Source organism: Candoia aspera, chromosome 1, assembly GCF_035149785.1.
Source record: "Candoia aspera isolate rCanAsp1 chromosome 1, rCanAsp1.hap2, whole genome shotgun sequence".
NCBI classification, from domain to species: Eukaryota; Metazoa; Chordata; class Lepidosauria; order Squamata; family Boidae; genus Candoia; species Candoia aspera.
The window spans coordinates 100,573,477-100,591,037 of record NC_086153.1 but is presented as its reverse complement, the minus strand read 5'-3'; the positions used below and the strand labels follow the sequence as shown (position 1 = coordinate 100,591,037).

The following is a 17,561-nucleotide window of genomic DNA, read 5'->3' as shown; positions in this document are numbered from 1 at the left end:
CTTGGAGTCCATTGGATGACTATAGGAAGAGGTCTGTCCAGTTTTCCTGGTAACATTTTTCAGAAATGGCTGTCTAGTACCTTCTTCCTAGGGCTGAAAGAGAGTGACTACTAATTGGCTTTCGTGCCTGGCAGTATTAGAACTCATGGTCTCCCAGCTTCTAGTCTAGCACCTTTAGCCAATGTTTGTCCTGCAGCAAATCATGTCCCAATAAAATCCCAGATTCTTTGCATCTCTAGTTGTTGATTGCTTCCATAAGAGGTCCAGACCAGGAGAAGTAACATGCCATGGGAGAGAAGAAGGGAAACTGGCAGAGATGGGCAATGACAAAATTTGAAAAACAAACAAACAAACAGTTTAATGCATGATCTGCTACTGTAACATCTCCAAGTGACTAACAGAAAGAGAAGAAGGAGAAGGAAAGAAGGGGATCATTTGGAGATTCTAGTTCCAGTTTCCTTCTCCACTGCTCTTGTGACTTACTATGCTTCAGGTTTGGGTCTATCAGCCTGTCAGTGAAGCAGAGAAAACATAAAGGATGTGAACAGAGATGCATACAGTACATACCCATCATTCACTTTCAGGATAAACATTATCAGTAGAGGCATGTCTATTCCCAGGATGGACTATTTAAAAACCAGATTACAAAAACAAAACATCACTGGTTGTCACCTATACTGTAGCTCACAACACAAGCCTTTTAAATGAATTTTTAATCAGCTACTGGACAATGACACTGCCCTTTCTCAGGCACTGGGTGCAGACCCATATTTGAATACAGACAACCATCCAACAGAAACATTCTGAAAAGCAACAAGAAACAACAGGACAATGATGCTAACATGGGAACCAGTCTCTGCAACGAACGCAGTTGTCTACTTCGCCCTCACATTTACATCAACAGCATCATCACAACTATCCTGCTCTTTGATGCCTTGATTGTCAGATCTGTATGATCCGTTGCATCATATAATCTAGCATCCACCAAACAACATTAAGTTTCCCAACCAACAACAGAGCACCACCTGCATACAAAAATGGCATGTACAGTCACATCCCCAACACACTGTTAATGCCATCACATTCTTTCTACTGTATGTTATCCATAAATACACTAAGCAACTAAGGAAACATCACCCTTCTTTGTTTTACTCTCTGCTCAGTGTTGAAACTGAGCCATTCTCTCAGCATTCCCAAAACTTACACAATCTTTCCTTCCATCATTGACCACTCTTAGCAGCAACCAACTCTATATTCACACAAAATCATCCATAATTCAAACCTATTCACTTATCATATGCTCTTTTCAAATCAACACACATAGAATGACTTTTCTTTTTAATGTTCACACATTTCTCAGTGTTGGATTGTGTATGTGTGTGGAGCAGGGAGAGCCAGGCTCAAGTTCATGCTCTACCATAGACATGCCTTGGGTGGCTTTGGACCAATCACTCTCTCTCTCAACCCAACCTACCTTCCAGGGTGGTTGTAGGGAAAAATATAAAGAGAGAGTGTTCTATACCTCCTTGAGCTCCTGAACTAAAGTCAAGTTATAAAGCTAATAAATAAATTAAAAAAGGGGAACAATAACAACATTCTTCCAATCATCATGCACCGATGCAGTTTTCACACATGTTAATCAAGTCACACATAAGCAGCTCCATAAATAAACCACATCCATATTTTAACATTTCTCTGGTTACATCTGCATCCTATCTCTGCCCCTTTTTAATCTTAACCCTTCCTTGTTCTCTGGTGGCTACATTCTTTGTAACTATCTTTTTCTCTATATACAAATTACACAATATACACCAGTATTTCTCTCCTCATTTCTTTTTGTAGCAATCATTATCTTATATGCATTTTTCTTACCCACTGCCTCTTTCATTTCACTTTCCACCCAATATCCTTTTGCAGTCTCTCCACTGGCATAACTCCATACGGTTTTGTGATATTTTGTAACATGCTTCTTTCACTCTGTTCCAACCAGCTTCCAGAACCTATTTCCTCATCTCAACTTTCCATTCATTCTTTTGGAAAATTAATATACCTACTAACACTTTTTATATAGGTCTTGTATTTTCTCTTCCTTCAGTTATTCTGCTTTCTCTTCTCTTTCTATTTTTCCCAAGAAGCACTCTAATGTTATCAAATCTGGAACATCCCACATTCAGAACCACTCACCACCCTTGTATCCTTCACTGCTTCTCTCAAGTCTTTCATCATAAACAATTGAATCAATAATGCTTTTAGATTTATATTCATAGCTTTGCTACATGTATGTACTGTATGAATAGTCTTAGGCTTAACCATTGATTCAACCATATAATTGAAATAAAGATATTTTTCTAAGCCGATACCTTTCTCATTCATTCTTGGGTCTATGAATTGCCCAATCACTTTTTCTGTCCTCTCTCATTTCATTTTCACCCAGTCAATCATGTCACTTAACAGAATAATTTTCAGAATGTTCCCCAAACCTCATCTCTAGTTCTATTATCACCATTAACTGGAGCATAACAGGCAACTTTCACCATCTGATGAATCCTATTTTCAGATGCCTGTACAACAACTTAGATGACACCAGTTCATACTCCCTGATATATTTAGCCCTTTCATTCATAAATAAACCTACACATTCCCCTCCTTCTGGGTATTCATGAACTATAGTCCAAAAGATGAGACCACCTTCATTCATTCACCTCTATTTCATCCTTCTTTTTTCTCTTAGTTCAAAAACACGTATCTTTTCCCTTTCCTTTCATTAATTAACAGGCACTGTCACAAAGAGGGTTGGTGGGGGGAGAGAGAAAAGGAAAGGGAAAAAGAATCCTGCACCAGTCTGAGAGGCTGGGGAAGTCAGGAGGAAGATAGATGATAGATGATAGAGAGATAGAGAGAGTAAGATAGAGATAGATGATGGATGGATGGATGGATGGATGGATGGATGGATGGATGGATGGATGGATGGGGATATTTCTGGGATGGTATTTTGTGTATTGGACAGGAATTTGGGGGAGGTAATTTGCTAGCTGTTGAATATGTGGGTGTTCTGCCTATGGTGTTTGAAGATGGGAAAGCTGCCTGTTTGGGGTTGAAGAGGGTCTGGTATGAACTTCTGGAATGGTATTGCTTATTGCTTGTTTGTACATGAAGCCTGGGTGAGAGGGTTGGAGAAGAAATGTGTGAGCATGTACGTGCTTTGGCATATTTCTTTTGCCTGTTTTTGTTTTGTTTTGGGGGTGGCATATTGCCTACATGTCTGTCTGTTGTCTTTTATTTTGATACCACTCTGTAAGTTATTTGTATCATTTTTATTTTAATGATATTAAATTTAGCAGTTAAGGAGATGGAGAGACTGTGACATATGGTGGAAAGTACTTGATATAACTTGCCTTCTCTTTCTCTGTTCTGTTAATTAAAAAGAAGAAAAAAAAGGACCAGTCTCTTGGACTTCACATGGTATGCCCTGGATTGTACAGCAAGTTGATCTTTGACAGAAGGGTTGATCAACCCTTCTGGTCTTCTTGGTCTCCAGAAGGGCAAACACTGATCAGTAGCAATTAATTTTTTTCAAAGTTTAGGGATTCATGTGTAAAGTATGTATTATGTTGTTCATCCTTTTAAAAAAATCTTTGGAATGTATTGTCTTTGGAGTGAAAACAAGCTTCCTCCTTCTTACAATTTAGGAGGCAACTTGTAATGTTTTATATTGTTTTTATGAATCTTTGTTTCACTGTATCTTTGTAAGTAACCCAGGCCTTTTATAGGAACAAAACAAAAAAAACAAATGAGGCCTTTTTTTTTCCCTTCTAACTTTATTTTCATTAATTCATAGCTACTGTGGTGGATTTTTTTTTATTTTGCCTTCTCTTGGCTTTGTCTCTTTTTCAATCTTTTTCAGCAGAGGCAGGCATTAGGCACCCAAATATCTTGCAGACCAGCTTGACTCCTAGAATCTATTGGGAATACTTTCTGATGATCTTACGTTGGAAGGGGAAATTCAGACATTTTTCTTCCACCTGAATGCATATATTGTGAACTGGTCTCAATTAAATGAAACAACTCCCAGAAATCTTTAGATCCAATGATTTATGTGATGCTGTTTTCTTATAGCGGGCAAATGTGCCCTTAAGCTCTTCAATTCCAGTTTTCATTTTAACTCTCATACTTCTAACTGTATGAGTGTATGTGTGTGTGCACACATCTGTGTCTGTAAATGTACACACCTCAACACATACAGTTCTTGTTTAAACGCTCAAGCTTATAGTAGCAATACGCTGTATTTGCACAGATAATTTCTGTGCATTGTATTTTCAGAGGAGGAGGAGAAACACTAATCATGGGAATTATCAATGGCTTAATGACTGAAACCGTTTGGATCTTGTTAATAGTGATAATACTAGCTAAGAGACGTTCTGAATACAAAGCATCTCCCCAGAAAGTGGATTCATCCCATCTATAGATGCTTAATTTCCTGGGAGAACTAGTTTTAAAAACATTATTTGGTCCAAGAAAAATCATGCATTCCTCTTGTGCTGGGTTTTCAAGGGAACTGTCTTTAGTTTTGCTCCCAACTCATTTCCCAGATATGTCTGAAATAACCATTTCAATCAGACCCTTTCTGTATTACAGGTTTGTGTGACTATCCTCTATTCAAAAGCTCCTTTCAGGAAGCTTTCTTTTCTTACTGTTTTTTTTCTCCCCTACAGCTCCTAGATTGTTTTGTGATTCCAGTTGTGATCTTACTTTCTTGGTTCTTCCTCCTGGTACGATATAAAGCAGTGCACTTCATCGGTATTGTGGTCTGTATTCTGGGTATGGGCTGCATGGCAGGAGCAGATGTTCTTGTTGGAAGGCAGCAAGGAGCAGGTGAGTTTTGCAAACTGGAAGAAAACGTTATTGTTGTTGTTGTTGTTGTTACTCGGTGCCCAGAAAATTTCTGCATATGGAAACAAGGTAGCTGGAGAAAATAATGGATTTCCTAGGGTCTCAGAAGTGGCTCTTGGGATCTTGCTGAACTACTTTTTCCAGCACCTCTCACTACTGTGCATGCTGGCTGAGACTGCTGTGGGAATCTTGTGGGTATCTGGAGTTCCAAACATCCTGTGGAGGGCCGTAGAATCTTTGCCCCATATTTTGTGAGCCAGAGTTCATTTCATAATAAGCATGGAATGATATCTCAATATGGCATGGATCTGTGAGTATGGTAACTTCCATATGCATAGATTTAATACCTTTGCCTTCAGAGAGGAGGAACCAGACATGGTAGCCAGAACTCCTTGGTATAAAACTCATCAGTGAGCATTTCTGAATTAATGAAGTAGAGCTTCTAATAGCAAATTATGATATATCTTTTTATAATCCTTTTGCTCCTAGGGGAAAATAAACTTATAGGTGATCTTCTAGTACTAGGTGGGGCCACTCTCTATGGCATCTCCAATGTCTGCGAGGAGTACATCGTACGGAATCTGAGTAGGGTGGAGTTCCTAGGGATGATTGGACTCTTTGGTTCCTTCTTCAGTGGAATTCAGCTGTAAGTAAAGAGAGGCATCTGCTCAATACTATTATGTCAAAAAGAGGAAGATCCATAGGCATCTTCTCTCACATTCCATTCGTTCCTGTGTGTCTTCCTATACATTACTGAACTTGAATGGTCAGATCATCTGGTCCAATCCCTCCATCTTGCTTTCTCATTCTATCATTCAAAATAAAATACCTGTTTGCTAATAGAAAAGAAGTTTTTAAATGTTATATCAGTCAAGGAATTACTGAATGGGTCACATAAAAACAGATGGCCAAAAGAGACATTAGATTTCCTTCATTTTTATTGCCCTAAAAGGTTCAGAGTAGGTGCTTCCCTTTTATCTTTTCAGGGCCCTGAGAGCTAGACTAAGCTAAAAGGGGTCACCTAATAAATTTTATGGCTAAGTAGAGATTTAAACCTAACGCTCTTCATTCATAGTTCAGCATTCTAACCACCATATCACACTAGCTCTCAATATGTGCAATGATGTTTCTGGTGTCTTTAAAAAATAAAAGGGAAAGAAACAGCCTCGGGAGGAAAAGGAGAGGCTAGACCCTGGAGCCTGTTACACGAACACACAAACACACACCGTGCAGTCTTGTCCCTGTTTCTCATCTGTACCAGTAGAAAATATATAGGCAATCACATAACAGCTGGTTTTGTCCTTAAAAATAAAAGATAACCAAATAATTATCTAATATGCTACAATGATTTTAGTGATTTTTAAAGAGTACTTGGGATCTTCTCAGTAATAGAAATCTATGGGGCTTCCAAAGAGGATCTTGTTTTTTAATCTGTGCAGCATATTTGCAGCACTAGTTCTTTTCTCTTTTAAATCAGGACAGTCTTTTTGCCTGAAGTGACTCTATTATCTGGGTTTCTCTCTATCTCACCTTAACCAGTATTAATATTTCAACTTAATGGATTTCTGCCATGTCTCAGATCCATTGTCTTCAACACCTCCTTGAGTCTAGTAAGCAACTGTGTGCATGCAGGCCCACAAGGGCATCCACAGGCTATGTTCTCCTTGTCAGAAGAAAGGGAAACCATGCCAATGATTGTCAAAAGCAAAATAAGGACCAACTCTTGGAAACAGCTAGCTTCGAAAGTAAATGCTTTCATCCTGAACCTCTGATTCAAGCATGTGGGGGAAAAGTAACATGGATGATTGATTGACTGATTAAATTTCAAGGCCACGCAACTCCAAAAAGGTGGCTTACAATTTTAAAATAATACGTAATATAAAATGAAACACATGAGGAACATGAATGAAAGGTAGGGTGAGCTGTATAGTTTAGAAGCGCCTGGCACATCACTGAATGTTCTTTCACCTTACACAAACTTAGGGAGCAGCTCAATCACCCTCCTACTCTCTGATTTAGTAGATGTACATGCTGTGTACATGCTGGGTTTTTAAAACAAATTTAGTTGTAGATCCAAAACTATAGCACAGATTCAGGATATTTAATGGCTATAAATATGATTCCTTCAGCAAAGGATCGTTACCTTGTCATGGTGCTGGAGCTTGACCACCTCAATGATGCCATGAGCTAAACTGTGAAGGGCCACCCAAGACGGGAAAGTCATGACAGAGAGGTCAGACTAAACGCGATCCCTGGGGAAGGTAATGGCAACCCACCCTAGTATTCTTGCCGTGAAACCTAAATGGATCAGTACAACCAGAGATATGTCAGTATACCATCGGAAGATGAGACCCCCAGGTCGGAAGATGGTCAAAATGCTACTGGGGAGGAACAGAGGATGAGTTCAACTAGCCTCAGACGTGATGACACAGCTAGCTCAAAGCCGAAATGACGGCTAGCGGCCGATGGTGCTGGTGGTGAATGGCGAATCCAATGTTCTAAGGATCAACACACCACTGGAACTTGGAATGTAAGATCTATGAGCCAGGGCAAAGTGGATGTAGTTATTGGTGAGATGCCAAGATAAAAGATAGACATTTTGGGTGTCAGTGAACTGAAATGGACTGGAATGGGCCACTTCACATCAAATGACCACCAGATCTACTACTGTGGACAAGAAGACCACAGAAGAAATGGAGTAGCCTTCATAATTAATAGTCAAGTGGCTAAAGCAGTGCTTGGATACAATCCAAAAAACAATAGAATGATCTCAATTCGAATTCAGGGCAAGCCATCTAACATCACAGTGATCCAAATATACGCCCCAACCACAGATGCTGAAGAAGCTGAAGTAGAGCAGTTCTATGAGGATCTGCAGCACCTACTGGACAACGCGCCTAAAAGAGACGTTATTTTCATCACGGGAGACTGGAATGCTAAGGTGGGCAGTCAAATGACACCTGGAATTACAGGTAAGCATGGCCTGGGAGAACAAAACGAAGCAGGACATAGGCTGATAGAATTTTGCCAAGACAACTCACTCTGCATCACAAACACTCTCTTCCAACAACCTAAGAGACGGCTTTATACATGGACTTCACCAGATGGACAACACCGAAATCAGATTGACTACATCCTTTGTAGCCAAAGGTGGCAGACATCTATACAGTCGGTAAAAACAAGACCTGGAGCTGACTGTAGTTCAGATCACGAACTTCTTCTTGCACAATTTAGGATCAGACTGAAGAGATTAGGGAAGACCAACAGATCAGCTAGATATGAGCTAATATTCCTAAGGAATATGCAGTGGAGGTGAAGAATCGATTTAAGGAACTGGACTTAGTAGATAGGGTCCCGGAAGAACTCTGGACAGAAGTTCGCAACATTGTTCAGGAGGCGGCAACAAAATACATCCCAAAGAAAGAGAAAACCAAGAAGGCAAAATGGCTGTCTGCTGAGACACTAGAAGTAGCCCAAGAAAGAAGGAAAGCAAAAGGCAACAGTGAAAGGGGGAGATATGCCCAATTAAATGCAAAATTCCAGAGGTTAGCCAGAAGAGATAAGGAATTATTTTTAAGCAAGCAATGCGCGGAAGTGGAAGAAGACAATAGAATAGGAAGGACAAGAGACCTCTTCCAGAAAATTAGAAACATCGGAGGTAAATTCCAGGCCAAAATGGGTACGATCAAAAACAAAGATGGCAAGGACCTAACAGAAGAAGAAGAGATCAAGAAAAGGTGGCAAGAATATACAGAAGACCTGTATAGGAAGGATAACAATATTGGGGATAGCTTTGACGGTGTGGTCAGTGAGCTAGAGCCAGACATCCTGAAGAGTGAGGTTGAATGGGCCTTAAGAAGCATTGCTAATAACAAGGCAGCAGGAGATGACGGCATCCCAGCTGAACTATTCAAAATCTTGCGAGATGATGCTGTCAAGGTAATGCATGCTATATGCCAGCAAATTTGGAAAACACAAGAATGGCCATCAGACTGGAAAAAATCAACTTCTATCCCCATACCAAAAAAGGGAAACACTAAAGAATGTTCAAACAGTGGCACTCATTTCACATGCCAGTAAGGTAATGCTCAAGATCCTGCAAGGTAGACTTCAGCAATTCATGGAGCGAGAATTGCCAGATGTACAAGCTGGGTTTAGAAAAGGCAGAGGAACTAGGGACCAAATTGCCAATATCCGCTGGATAATGGAAAAAGCCAGGGAGTTTCAGAAAAACATCTATTTCTGTTTTATTGACTATTCTAAAGCCTTTGACTGTGTAGACCATAACAAATTGTGGCAAGTTCTTAGCGGTATGGGGATACCAAGTCATCTTGTATGCCTCCTGAAGACTCTGTATAATGACCAAGTAGCAACAGTAAGAACAGACCATGGAACAACGGACTGGTTTAAGATTGGAAAAGGAGTGTGGCAGGGCTGTATACTCTCACCCTACCTATTCAACTTGTATGCAGAACACATCATGTGACATGCTGGGCTTAAGGAATCCAAGGCTGGAGTTAAAATCACTGGAAGAAACATTAACAATCTCAGATATGCTGATGATACCATTTTGATGGCTGAAAGCGAAGAGGAACTGAGGAGCCTTATGATGGTGAAAGAAGAAAGTGCAAAAGCTGGCTTGCAGCTAAACCTCAAAAAAACCAAGATTATGGCAGCTTGATTGATAACTGGCAAATAGAGGGAGAAAATGTAGAAGCAGTGAAAGACTTTGTATTTCTAGCTGCAAAGATTACTGCAGATGCTGACTGCAGTCAGGAAATCAGAAGGCGCTTAATCCTTGGGAGAAGAGCAATGACAAATCTCGATAAAATAGTTCAGAGCAGAGACATCACACTGACAACAAAGGTCCGCATAGTTAAAGCAATGGTGTTCCCAGTAGTAACATATGGCTGCGAGAGCTGGACCATAAAGAAGGCTGAGAGAAGGAAGATCGATGCTTTGGAACTGTGGTGTTGGAGGAAAATTCTGAGAGTGCCTTGGACTGCAAGAAGATCAAACCAGTCCATCCTCCAGGAAATAAAGCCAGACTGCTCACTTGAGGGAATGATATGAAAGGCCAAACTGAAATACTTTGGCCACATAATGAGAAGACAGGACACCCTGGAGAAGATGCTGATGCTAGGGAGAGTGGAGGGCAAAAGGAAGAGGGGCCGACCAAGGGCAAGGTGGATGGATGATATTCTAGAGGTGACGGACTCATCCCTGGGGGAGCTGGGAGTGTTGACGACCGACAGGAAGCTCTGGCGTGGGCTGGTCCATGAAGTCACGAAGAGTTGGAAGCGACTAAATGAATAAACAACAACAAAAAAATATGATTCCGTTTAAAAAACAGTGGTAGAAACATACTAAAACCACAGAAAAGTTTTTTGGAAAAAAAAAACACAAAATAAAAGCCTAGAAAAAGAAAACAAGCATTGGTAAAACGTGTCAGCAGGACTGAAACCACATTTTCCTTCAGGTGTTGGATTGAGCTCCACTTACTCCTTCGCCCAAGCCTTTTATAGTAAGATACATTCATACTAATTTTCACTACTTTATTTAGTATGAATTGTATTTAAATTATTTTGTAGCTTTCTTGAGTGCCTAGTGGCAAACATGTAGGATATATATCAAAACAACCAATAAACGTTTGGTTAAAAACTACAGGGTGAAGACCAGGAATCTCAGCCTAAGTCAACCAACAGAAGAATGATGTTGATTAATTACTAGATTCCAGTCATGCCTTTCTGATCAAAAACAACACAAAGTATAACTGAAATCTGCCATTGTTGAAATCTGTTTGTGAGGTGCCTGTGTAGGAATCTTTCTATTCCAGACAGTTGATCTGATCCTGTTCCATAAAGTTCCTGTTTGGGATTTCTATATTTTATTTCTCCACCCTTACCCCACTTCTACAAACTATGGATTCACATGGGTCTGATGATACTTTGATCTTGTGTGTGGCCTGGACTGTGGTAAGGCAAATATTGGTCTTCACAACCTAAAAGGAATAATGTGAGCTGCCCATGTGTTTTTTCATGATGTTAAATATGATGACATGAAGTTAAAATGACTATAAACGGGTATCAAATTAGACAGTAAAAAGAAAAAAATCACCAACATTATGGGCGTTGTACAATATTATATGAGAGAACTTCTGTTCAGGACGGAGACTTCTTCCTTCCCTCCCCTTCTCCCATGGGCCCTAAATTGTGAGGTTACATAAAGGGAAAGAACATTTGTTCCTCTAGTGGTGAGGCTAATTTTTAAAAAGGGGTTCTTCACATATGGCTGTTGGACCTGCTGTGCCTCTAAATCCATGTGTAGAAGCAGCTTTGGAATTTGTCCTAGCGTAAACATCCCATAGTCTTGGGAGGTTTTTTTTTTAAGATGGAAGTTCAAGTATAGCTTCAGATGTTGGATTGAGAAGGAAGATAGTGGTCACAATCTACAAGCCGTTACTGAATTGTGTTGTTAAATTAGCTGCTGCTCTAATTCTCCCCATTTCCAAGGGGGTTAGAATCAAACTGAACCCTATCTGGACACTGCGCCTAGACACTTCTACATATCATAACAAATTATGTGCATGCATTCTCTTCTTCTTTCCCTGCATAACCTATATGAGAGAGATTGACTTTTTCAGTAATACAGAGGATTTCAGTCCGTTTACTTTAATCTCTTTTTTGGTACTTTCTTCCCAACGTCAAGACAAAATTATAATCTATTTGTTGCCAGTAACAATATTAATGTAATGCTTTATTCTATGCGGTGTGTATCTGTTTCTTTCCATTCTCCCCCTCTAGGGAAACCAGACTGAGACAGTCAGAAAAACTGATAGGATTTAATATGGAAACAGACACTTAACTTGGGCAATAATGTAATATTGCAGAGGCTTTGCTGCTACTGTTATTACAATTGCTAATATACTATTATAACTATACATTGTTTTGTTGTAGTGTCTAGGAAGTTCAGGTGAGGAAAAAAGTTTCCTTCTACATTACTCTCCTCACTCACTGGGAAGGCTACTCCTGCCCTTACACAGCTCTGAACTGTGTGTTAGTAGCTCTCATTACTCTATTTACATTTCAAGCACAGAGAGAAAGTGAGCGTTGGTTGGATAAATATGATAGTAATTAACATGTGCATGAGATTTCCTGTACTTTAACAGTATACTTTGTGGAAATAATTGGAAATAATTTGAATTTCCCTTATCAAATAATTCCTTCATTTTCTCCCCAGTGCCATAATGGAACACAAAGAATTGTTAAAAGTTCCCTGGGATTGGCAAATAGGTAAGACTGGAAGTTGCTTTACAATTGGTTATTGTTCAGAAAATAAATTATGTTTGAGATTATAGGCATTGCTGAAAAGATAGTGGTAATAACATCCTTGTTGAGCTCCATATAGGCCTGAGAACAACATGTTGGGAACTTAACTTTTTTGCAGCCTATAATGAATTAAGCATAAGTTGAAAAGTTGGCAAATACTGGGTGGATTCATCAAGCACGCTTGCTTAGCATGTTGTATGAACCCAGCATAAACCATAGTTTATGGTTTAATGTCATGTGGAAATCACATGACTGAGAGGTTTTTGCCTTGAGCTGGGCAAAGGGCAACTAGTTAAATTTGTATTCCCATCAGAGAACAATGAAATATTTTTGGATTTGCACATTACTGTGGAAAGCAGTAATAGCTTTGTGTAATATATAAGCCAGCTGTGGTTGATTATAAACCATAGTTTATAGTTTAACTTCATTGCTTTGTTCAACAAGTAATGGTTAAGTGGTCCACTCCCATTTAATTCACCTTGCTTATGAAGAAGGGGCAAATGTGAAGCAAAGCAAACAGAAATTGAAAGGAATGTGGCTTTTTTCACATTTATTAGTGGGATGGGCAAGGGAGAGCTTGCCTTACATTCCAAGAGTTAGCTAGATGGGGTCTGTCTGCCGGTCATTCTTTCTCTTTCTTGATTAAAAGAATAGTCCAGGGTGTGCTTTTAAGTTAAAACAAGAAAATATAAAATAAAATGAAGAGTAGACAGAGAACAACTCCCTACTGGGCTACCTCATACAAAATAAAGTGACTTCTGTTTCTCCCCACCACCACCCCTTGAGATTTTTTAAAGATAATCTTTTACACCCGGTACAAGAATTGGAAAAAAATGTGGAGAGGGGGCATTGCAGGGAGTAAATAATTTTCCCATTGCAGAGAACAGGATTCAGCTGCAAGCAGGTCATTACTTAGTATGATATCTGAATCCAGACAATGTTTGGTAAATTTTTCTTGCTTCTACCAGCAAGAGGAAGAAGGCTACACATTTGCTGTTTATACCCTAAAGAGCGGGTGATGCACAGGCAACAGATCAATTTCTGGCCCGTGAGGGCTTTGCATCTAGTTTGCCAAGATGTCCTCCCTTGGCCTTAGACTCAGAATTCCATAAGAAACAACCTTCTCTACTCAGCTTTGCTAGCCTCTCACCTTTTTCCATCGCAAACAATCCAGTCTCACCTTTGCAATAGCTCAATGGCTTTCTTTGAAGCTAAGAAGTAATGGAGTATTGTGAGAAGCGGGAGTTTATCTCCCCACGCCCACTCCACTCCCCAGGGTACCGTAAGTGCTGAATATGTACTGCTTGCTGGAAAATGAATGACTGCATTTTAACGCTTTCCAGACTGGGCTTGAATAGCATCCATCAGTCCCACCAGTAGCTTAATGCCTAAACTAAAAGGAAAGTAGTTCTTGAGGAAAAAAGGTGTCCAAGTTACTGAAAGTAATTATATTGCCTTAGTAAATTTATAATATATTTGTTCTTGAGAAGTCTTCAGGAAAAATGATATGAGATTGTGAGATAAATCACAGAGTGAAGGAATGGGGAATTTGCCTAGTCATTGGGAATTTGCCTAGTTATACAGATACCGTCTAGAGGAGTTGGGAGACGTTGCCTCTCATAGATCTCTGTTTTGTTGCTAATTCTTGCATATAATTGTATTGCATTGCTTCTGGATTTCTGTTGTTTGCATTTATTTCTAAAATTGGAAATACTGCTATTTGTGTGAATCTAGTATATATTATTACTTTACTGTTATCATTCTTGTTGCAACATTGTACAAATACAGTTGCGTATTTGCTGATTTCAAGAATATACAAGTTAGGGAGGATGAGGACAGAGTGTTAGAACTGCGGACAGTGATTGCAAAAACTGGAAGGTTAAAGCTATCAAACCAAGGGCCAAGAATGACATTCTTGTAAGTTTTCAAGTCAGCAGTTCTTCATAGCCAAATACACAGGAGCATCTGCTGGAGCATGGGGTGGTGGTTGTCAGAAAAGTCAGTGGGATGGGAACTGTGCCATGCAGTTAAAACCTCACCCCAGGACTTTAGTCATGGCCACCATCTGTTTTGCCAAGTGTCCAGGCAGTGATCAGGTGCCCAGACAATTGGTTCTTTTAGATCCAGAGACAATGATCACACCAGTAAGTAAGGAGACTTCAAGCTTTATTGTGTAACTGTGGCAGGCAGATTAAACAGAAACACAAGAAAGCATACCAAGCCAGATGATAACCAATCTCCCTTCAGCCATCAGGAGCCCCAGTAAATGACAGCAGAGAGACCCCACGCCAACTTGCACAGCACCCAGCGCTAGGTGTGTGCCCAAGCTCAAACCTCAAGAGGCAATCTTAAGGTTTTTTATCAAAGTCTGGAACTAAAACCTCATGACCCTGTTTCCATGGTACCGAGACTACAGGACCTAGCCTTGACTAGACAGTGCATCTGCTTATCATGTGAACTAATAAAAGCCTGGAATGTCTGGGAACTATACTGATAAGCCAGTGTTACCCTAAACAATCTTGAGGTCTTCCCACAACTGTGAGAAGATTCCCCCCACTCTCTTCGAGCAAGAGTGAAAAACAAGCAGGTTAAACATAGCTCAGGATGAACTCTAATCTTCTTAATATGAAGGAGAAATTAAAAGATGTCTCTTAAACTCCTTAAAAAACAAAGGTCTTCTGCATTGCCACTAGACCATCTCACCTTTTTTATTCTATCCCTGCAAGTACATATGTGAAGGTAAAATTTATTTTTTCCTGGATTATGTCTTGCCTGACATTGCTGCCTCAGGTCACAAATAGATAAGGCCATCTTCCCTCCCACCTCACACACCTTAGGTAGTTAGAAATCTTCAAAGGTTTCTTTCTCTCAGCAGAAAAGTTGCCTTTAGGAAAGGGTGTGCAAGACAGTACTGACTGGTTATCATTTATCTTTCTTCCTTCCTACCTACCTACAGGATTACTGTATGTTGGCTTTAGTGCCTGCATGTTTGGCCTCTATAGCTTCATGCCTGTGGTCATTAAGAAGACGAGCGCTACAGCAGTCAACCTCTCCCTTCTTACAGCAGATTTGTACAGCCTTTTCTGTGGATTCTTTCTCTTCTACTACAAGGTAAGTGGACTGATCTGACTGTTTGAGTAATCGGCCACTGTCTTACTAACAGTTTGATATTGCATTAACAGTGATAGCATCTTCAAAGTTCACATGGTTTTCAGTCCAACTTGTTTGTTCTGAATGGTGCTGAGACAGCCACCATACAGCATTCCTCTTCTACCTGTTGATTCTTTTGCCAGTGTTCCCTGCCCTCTTGTCAGAGTTGAGTTGTTACCCACAGCTGTGCAAGCTCTGTGCAACTGCTAGAGGGAGCTTCTGAGAAGTCTTACATAATCCCAAGACTCCTAAATGAGAATCTAGGGGCAAAAATAGTCCTGGGCTAAATATTTCCAATCTTTCATTTTAAAGGCAAAAATAACAATTTTGACCAAACAGAAATACACCCACAATTGTAATACCTTTTTCCATTTTTTTTAATGTTTATTTCAATGCCAGTTTTCCTCATGGCTGAAGTATCTTTTTCCTTGAAGAATTGGTCATGTAAATTATTTTAACTAATCATGGTTAGAATAAGGAGTGGGATACTGCCACAAGTAACATTTCATTGCCAGATTTAGCAGATGACAACTGAATGGGTTCAAAGAGGTGCTGCAGAATGCAAGTAAGTGCACTACCTCTTTAAAACAGCTGTATCTTTAATGAAACTTCTTAATGCATCAATAAAATCATACAACATTTCCACTGAAAATTATGAAATTCAGAATTCTGGAATTACATATGATTTATTATGTATAAAATTGGAGAGCCAGCCATGTTTGCATGCTACTATAAGCTAGATTTTCCAAGGGATCTTGCCTTACAGTGTGTATCAGCAGACATTAGTGCTATATAATGGCTAGAAGTTTAGACTAGGATTGCAAAGACTGATTAAAAGGCTGCATTGCAGAAAAGCTCAAAGGATTATTTGGGGCTGGTTGCTATTTCTCAGCACATTCTAATTCATGGTTTTGTTATCGCGAGGGAAAAATTGGAGAGGATACTGCATATGCTGTGTTGAAAGGTAGGAGACAAATAAGTTAAGGGTTGATACTGCAATGTTCACAGGACTCCATATAACTCACAGGGCTTCTAAATGGTGTCCCAGGCATATTAAAATACCATACAGTTTGAAATGTGAGTTTCTAACATCTCACAAGTTTCTCTCATTTTCTAATTTAAAAAAAAAATTTGCATACGTAAAGAAATGTCTAAAGAACTTGCCAACTCTAGAAAATAAATAATTTAACTAAATAAGCTGCTGCAGGGTTGCACATCTTCATTTTGATTTACAAACCAAGATTACTGCACTGTAACAAAAACAAGAACACACTCTTGACATAAGCAAGAACAAATAAGGACTTCTGACTGGTTTGTTAAAAGGATACAAATAAAAATGGTGGTTTTCAGGTCATGATGAATATACCAGGAAAGCAGATTCTCTGATTTGTGTATCACTCATCCTGGAAGGAGCACTCAACCCAGAGGGTCAAGCAAGGTGCACCAATATGGTTGTTTGTGGAAACTCAAGAATTGTTGGATTGTGGCTTATCATGATGTATAAACTCTACCGGTGTGAGAGCAAGCAAAGAGCATGGAAACATGGGAAATTATCCTGATGATTCTGATTAACGTAAGATCAAATATAACATCAAAATATGATCAACATAAGCCAGGTTTTCAAATTCAATGTTTAAACATCCTGCTTGTTCAGATTAACTCTTATGTATAGCCAAGGAAAAGAAGCCATTATGTTGTATAAGGGCACTTTGAGATTTCCACAGCTGGACAAAACAGAGTTCCAATTTTGAATTGAATAACCCAGATGTTGTGGATTGCGAGTAACTTAACATGATATTTTCAACTTGTAACTAGCAGATGCCTTCAGTTTCCTGTGGTGGTCTAATCCCTAACTTTGTTCTTATACAAGGAGTAAAAATATCCCTGATCACTGTAGGCATAAAGCATTAATATTAAAGTGCTTGTGTTAATTATCATGCTGAGGATGATTTACTCTGCATGTTTTCCACCTGCACTGGTTTCAGCCCAGCTGCTTTTCTCCTCAGCTGCATCATCCCTTTCCTTTTGTAATCATTGACCAATGGACAAAAGCCTCTCTCCAGGGGGAAGCAAGTGGCTTTATGCTTAATTAGAATCTCAGCATTTTAATATTCCTTCCAAAATGTGATAATGCTTTCAAGGAGCTGCTGGGCTTTGCTGTCTCTCTCATTTGACCTATAGCAAAGAACATGT

At 39.5% G+C, this 17,561-nt stretch overlaps 1 protein-coding gene across 1 annotated transcript in view; it reads left to right on the top strand.

Moving 5' to 3' along the window:
- The window catches only part of SLC35F1 (solute carrier family 35 member F1), a 254,928-nt gene that overhangs the window by 221,669 nt on the left and 15,698 nt on the right, over nt 1-17,561 (top strand). The window contains exons 4-7 of the mRNA XM_063310704.1: nt 4,713-4,872; nt 5,380-5,536; nt 12,130-12,182; nt 15,175-15,329. Of these exons, the coding sequence (XP_063166774.1) occupies nt 4,713-4,872; nt 5,380-5,536; nt 12,130-12,182; nt 15,175-15,329 (525 nt within the window). The remainder of the gene's footprint in view (nt 1-4,712; nt 4,873-5,379; nt 5,537-12,129; nt 12,183-15,174; nt 15,330-17,561) is intronic.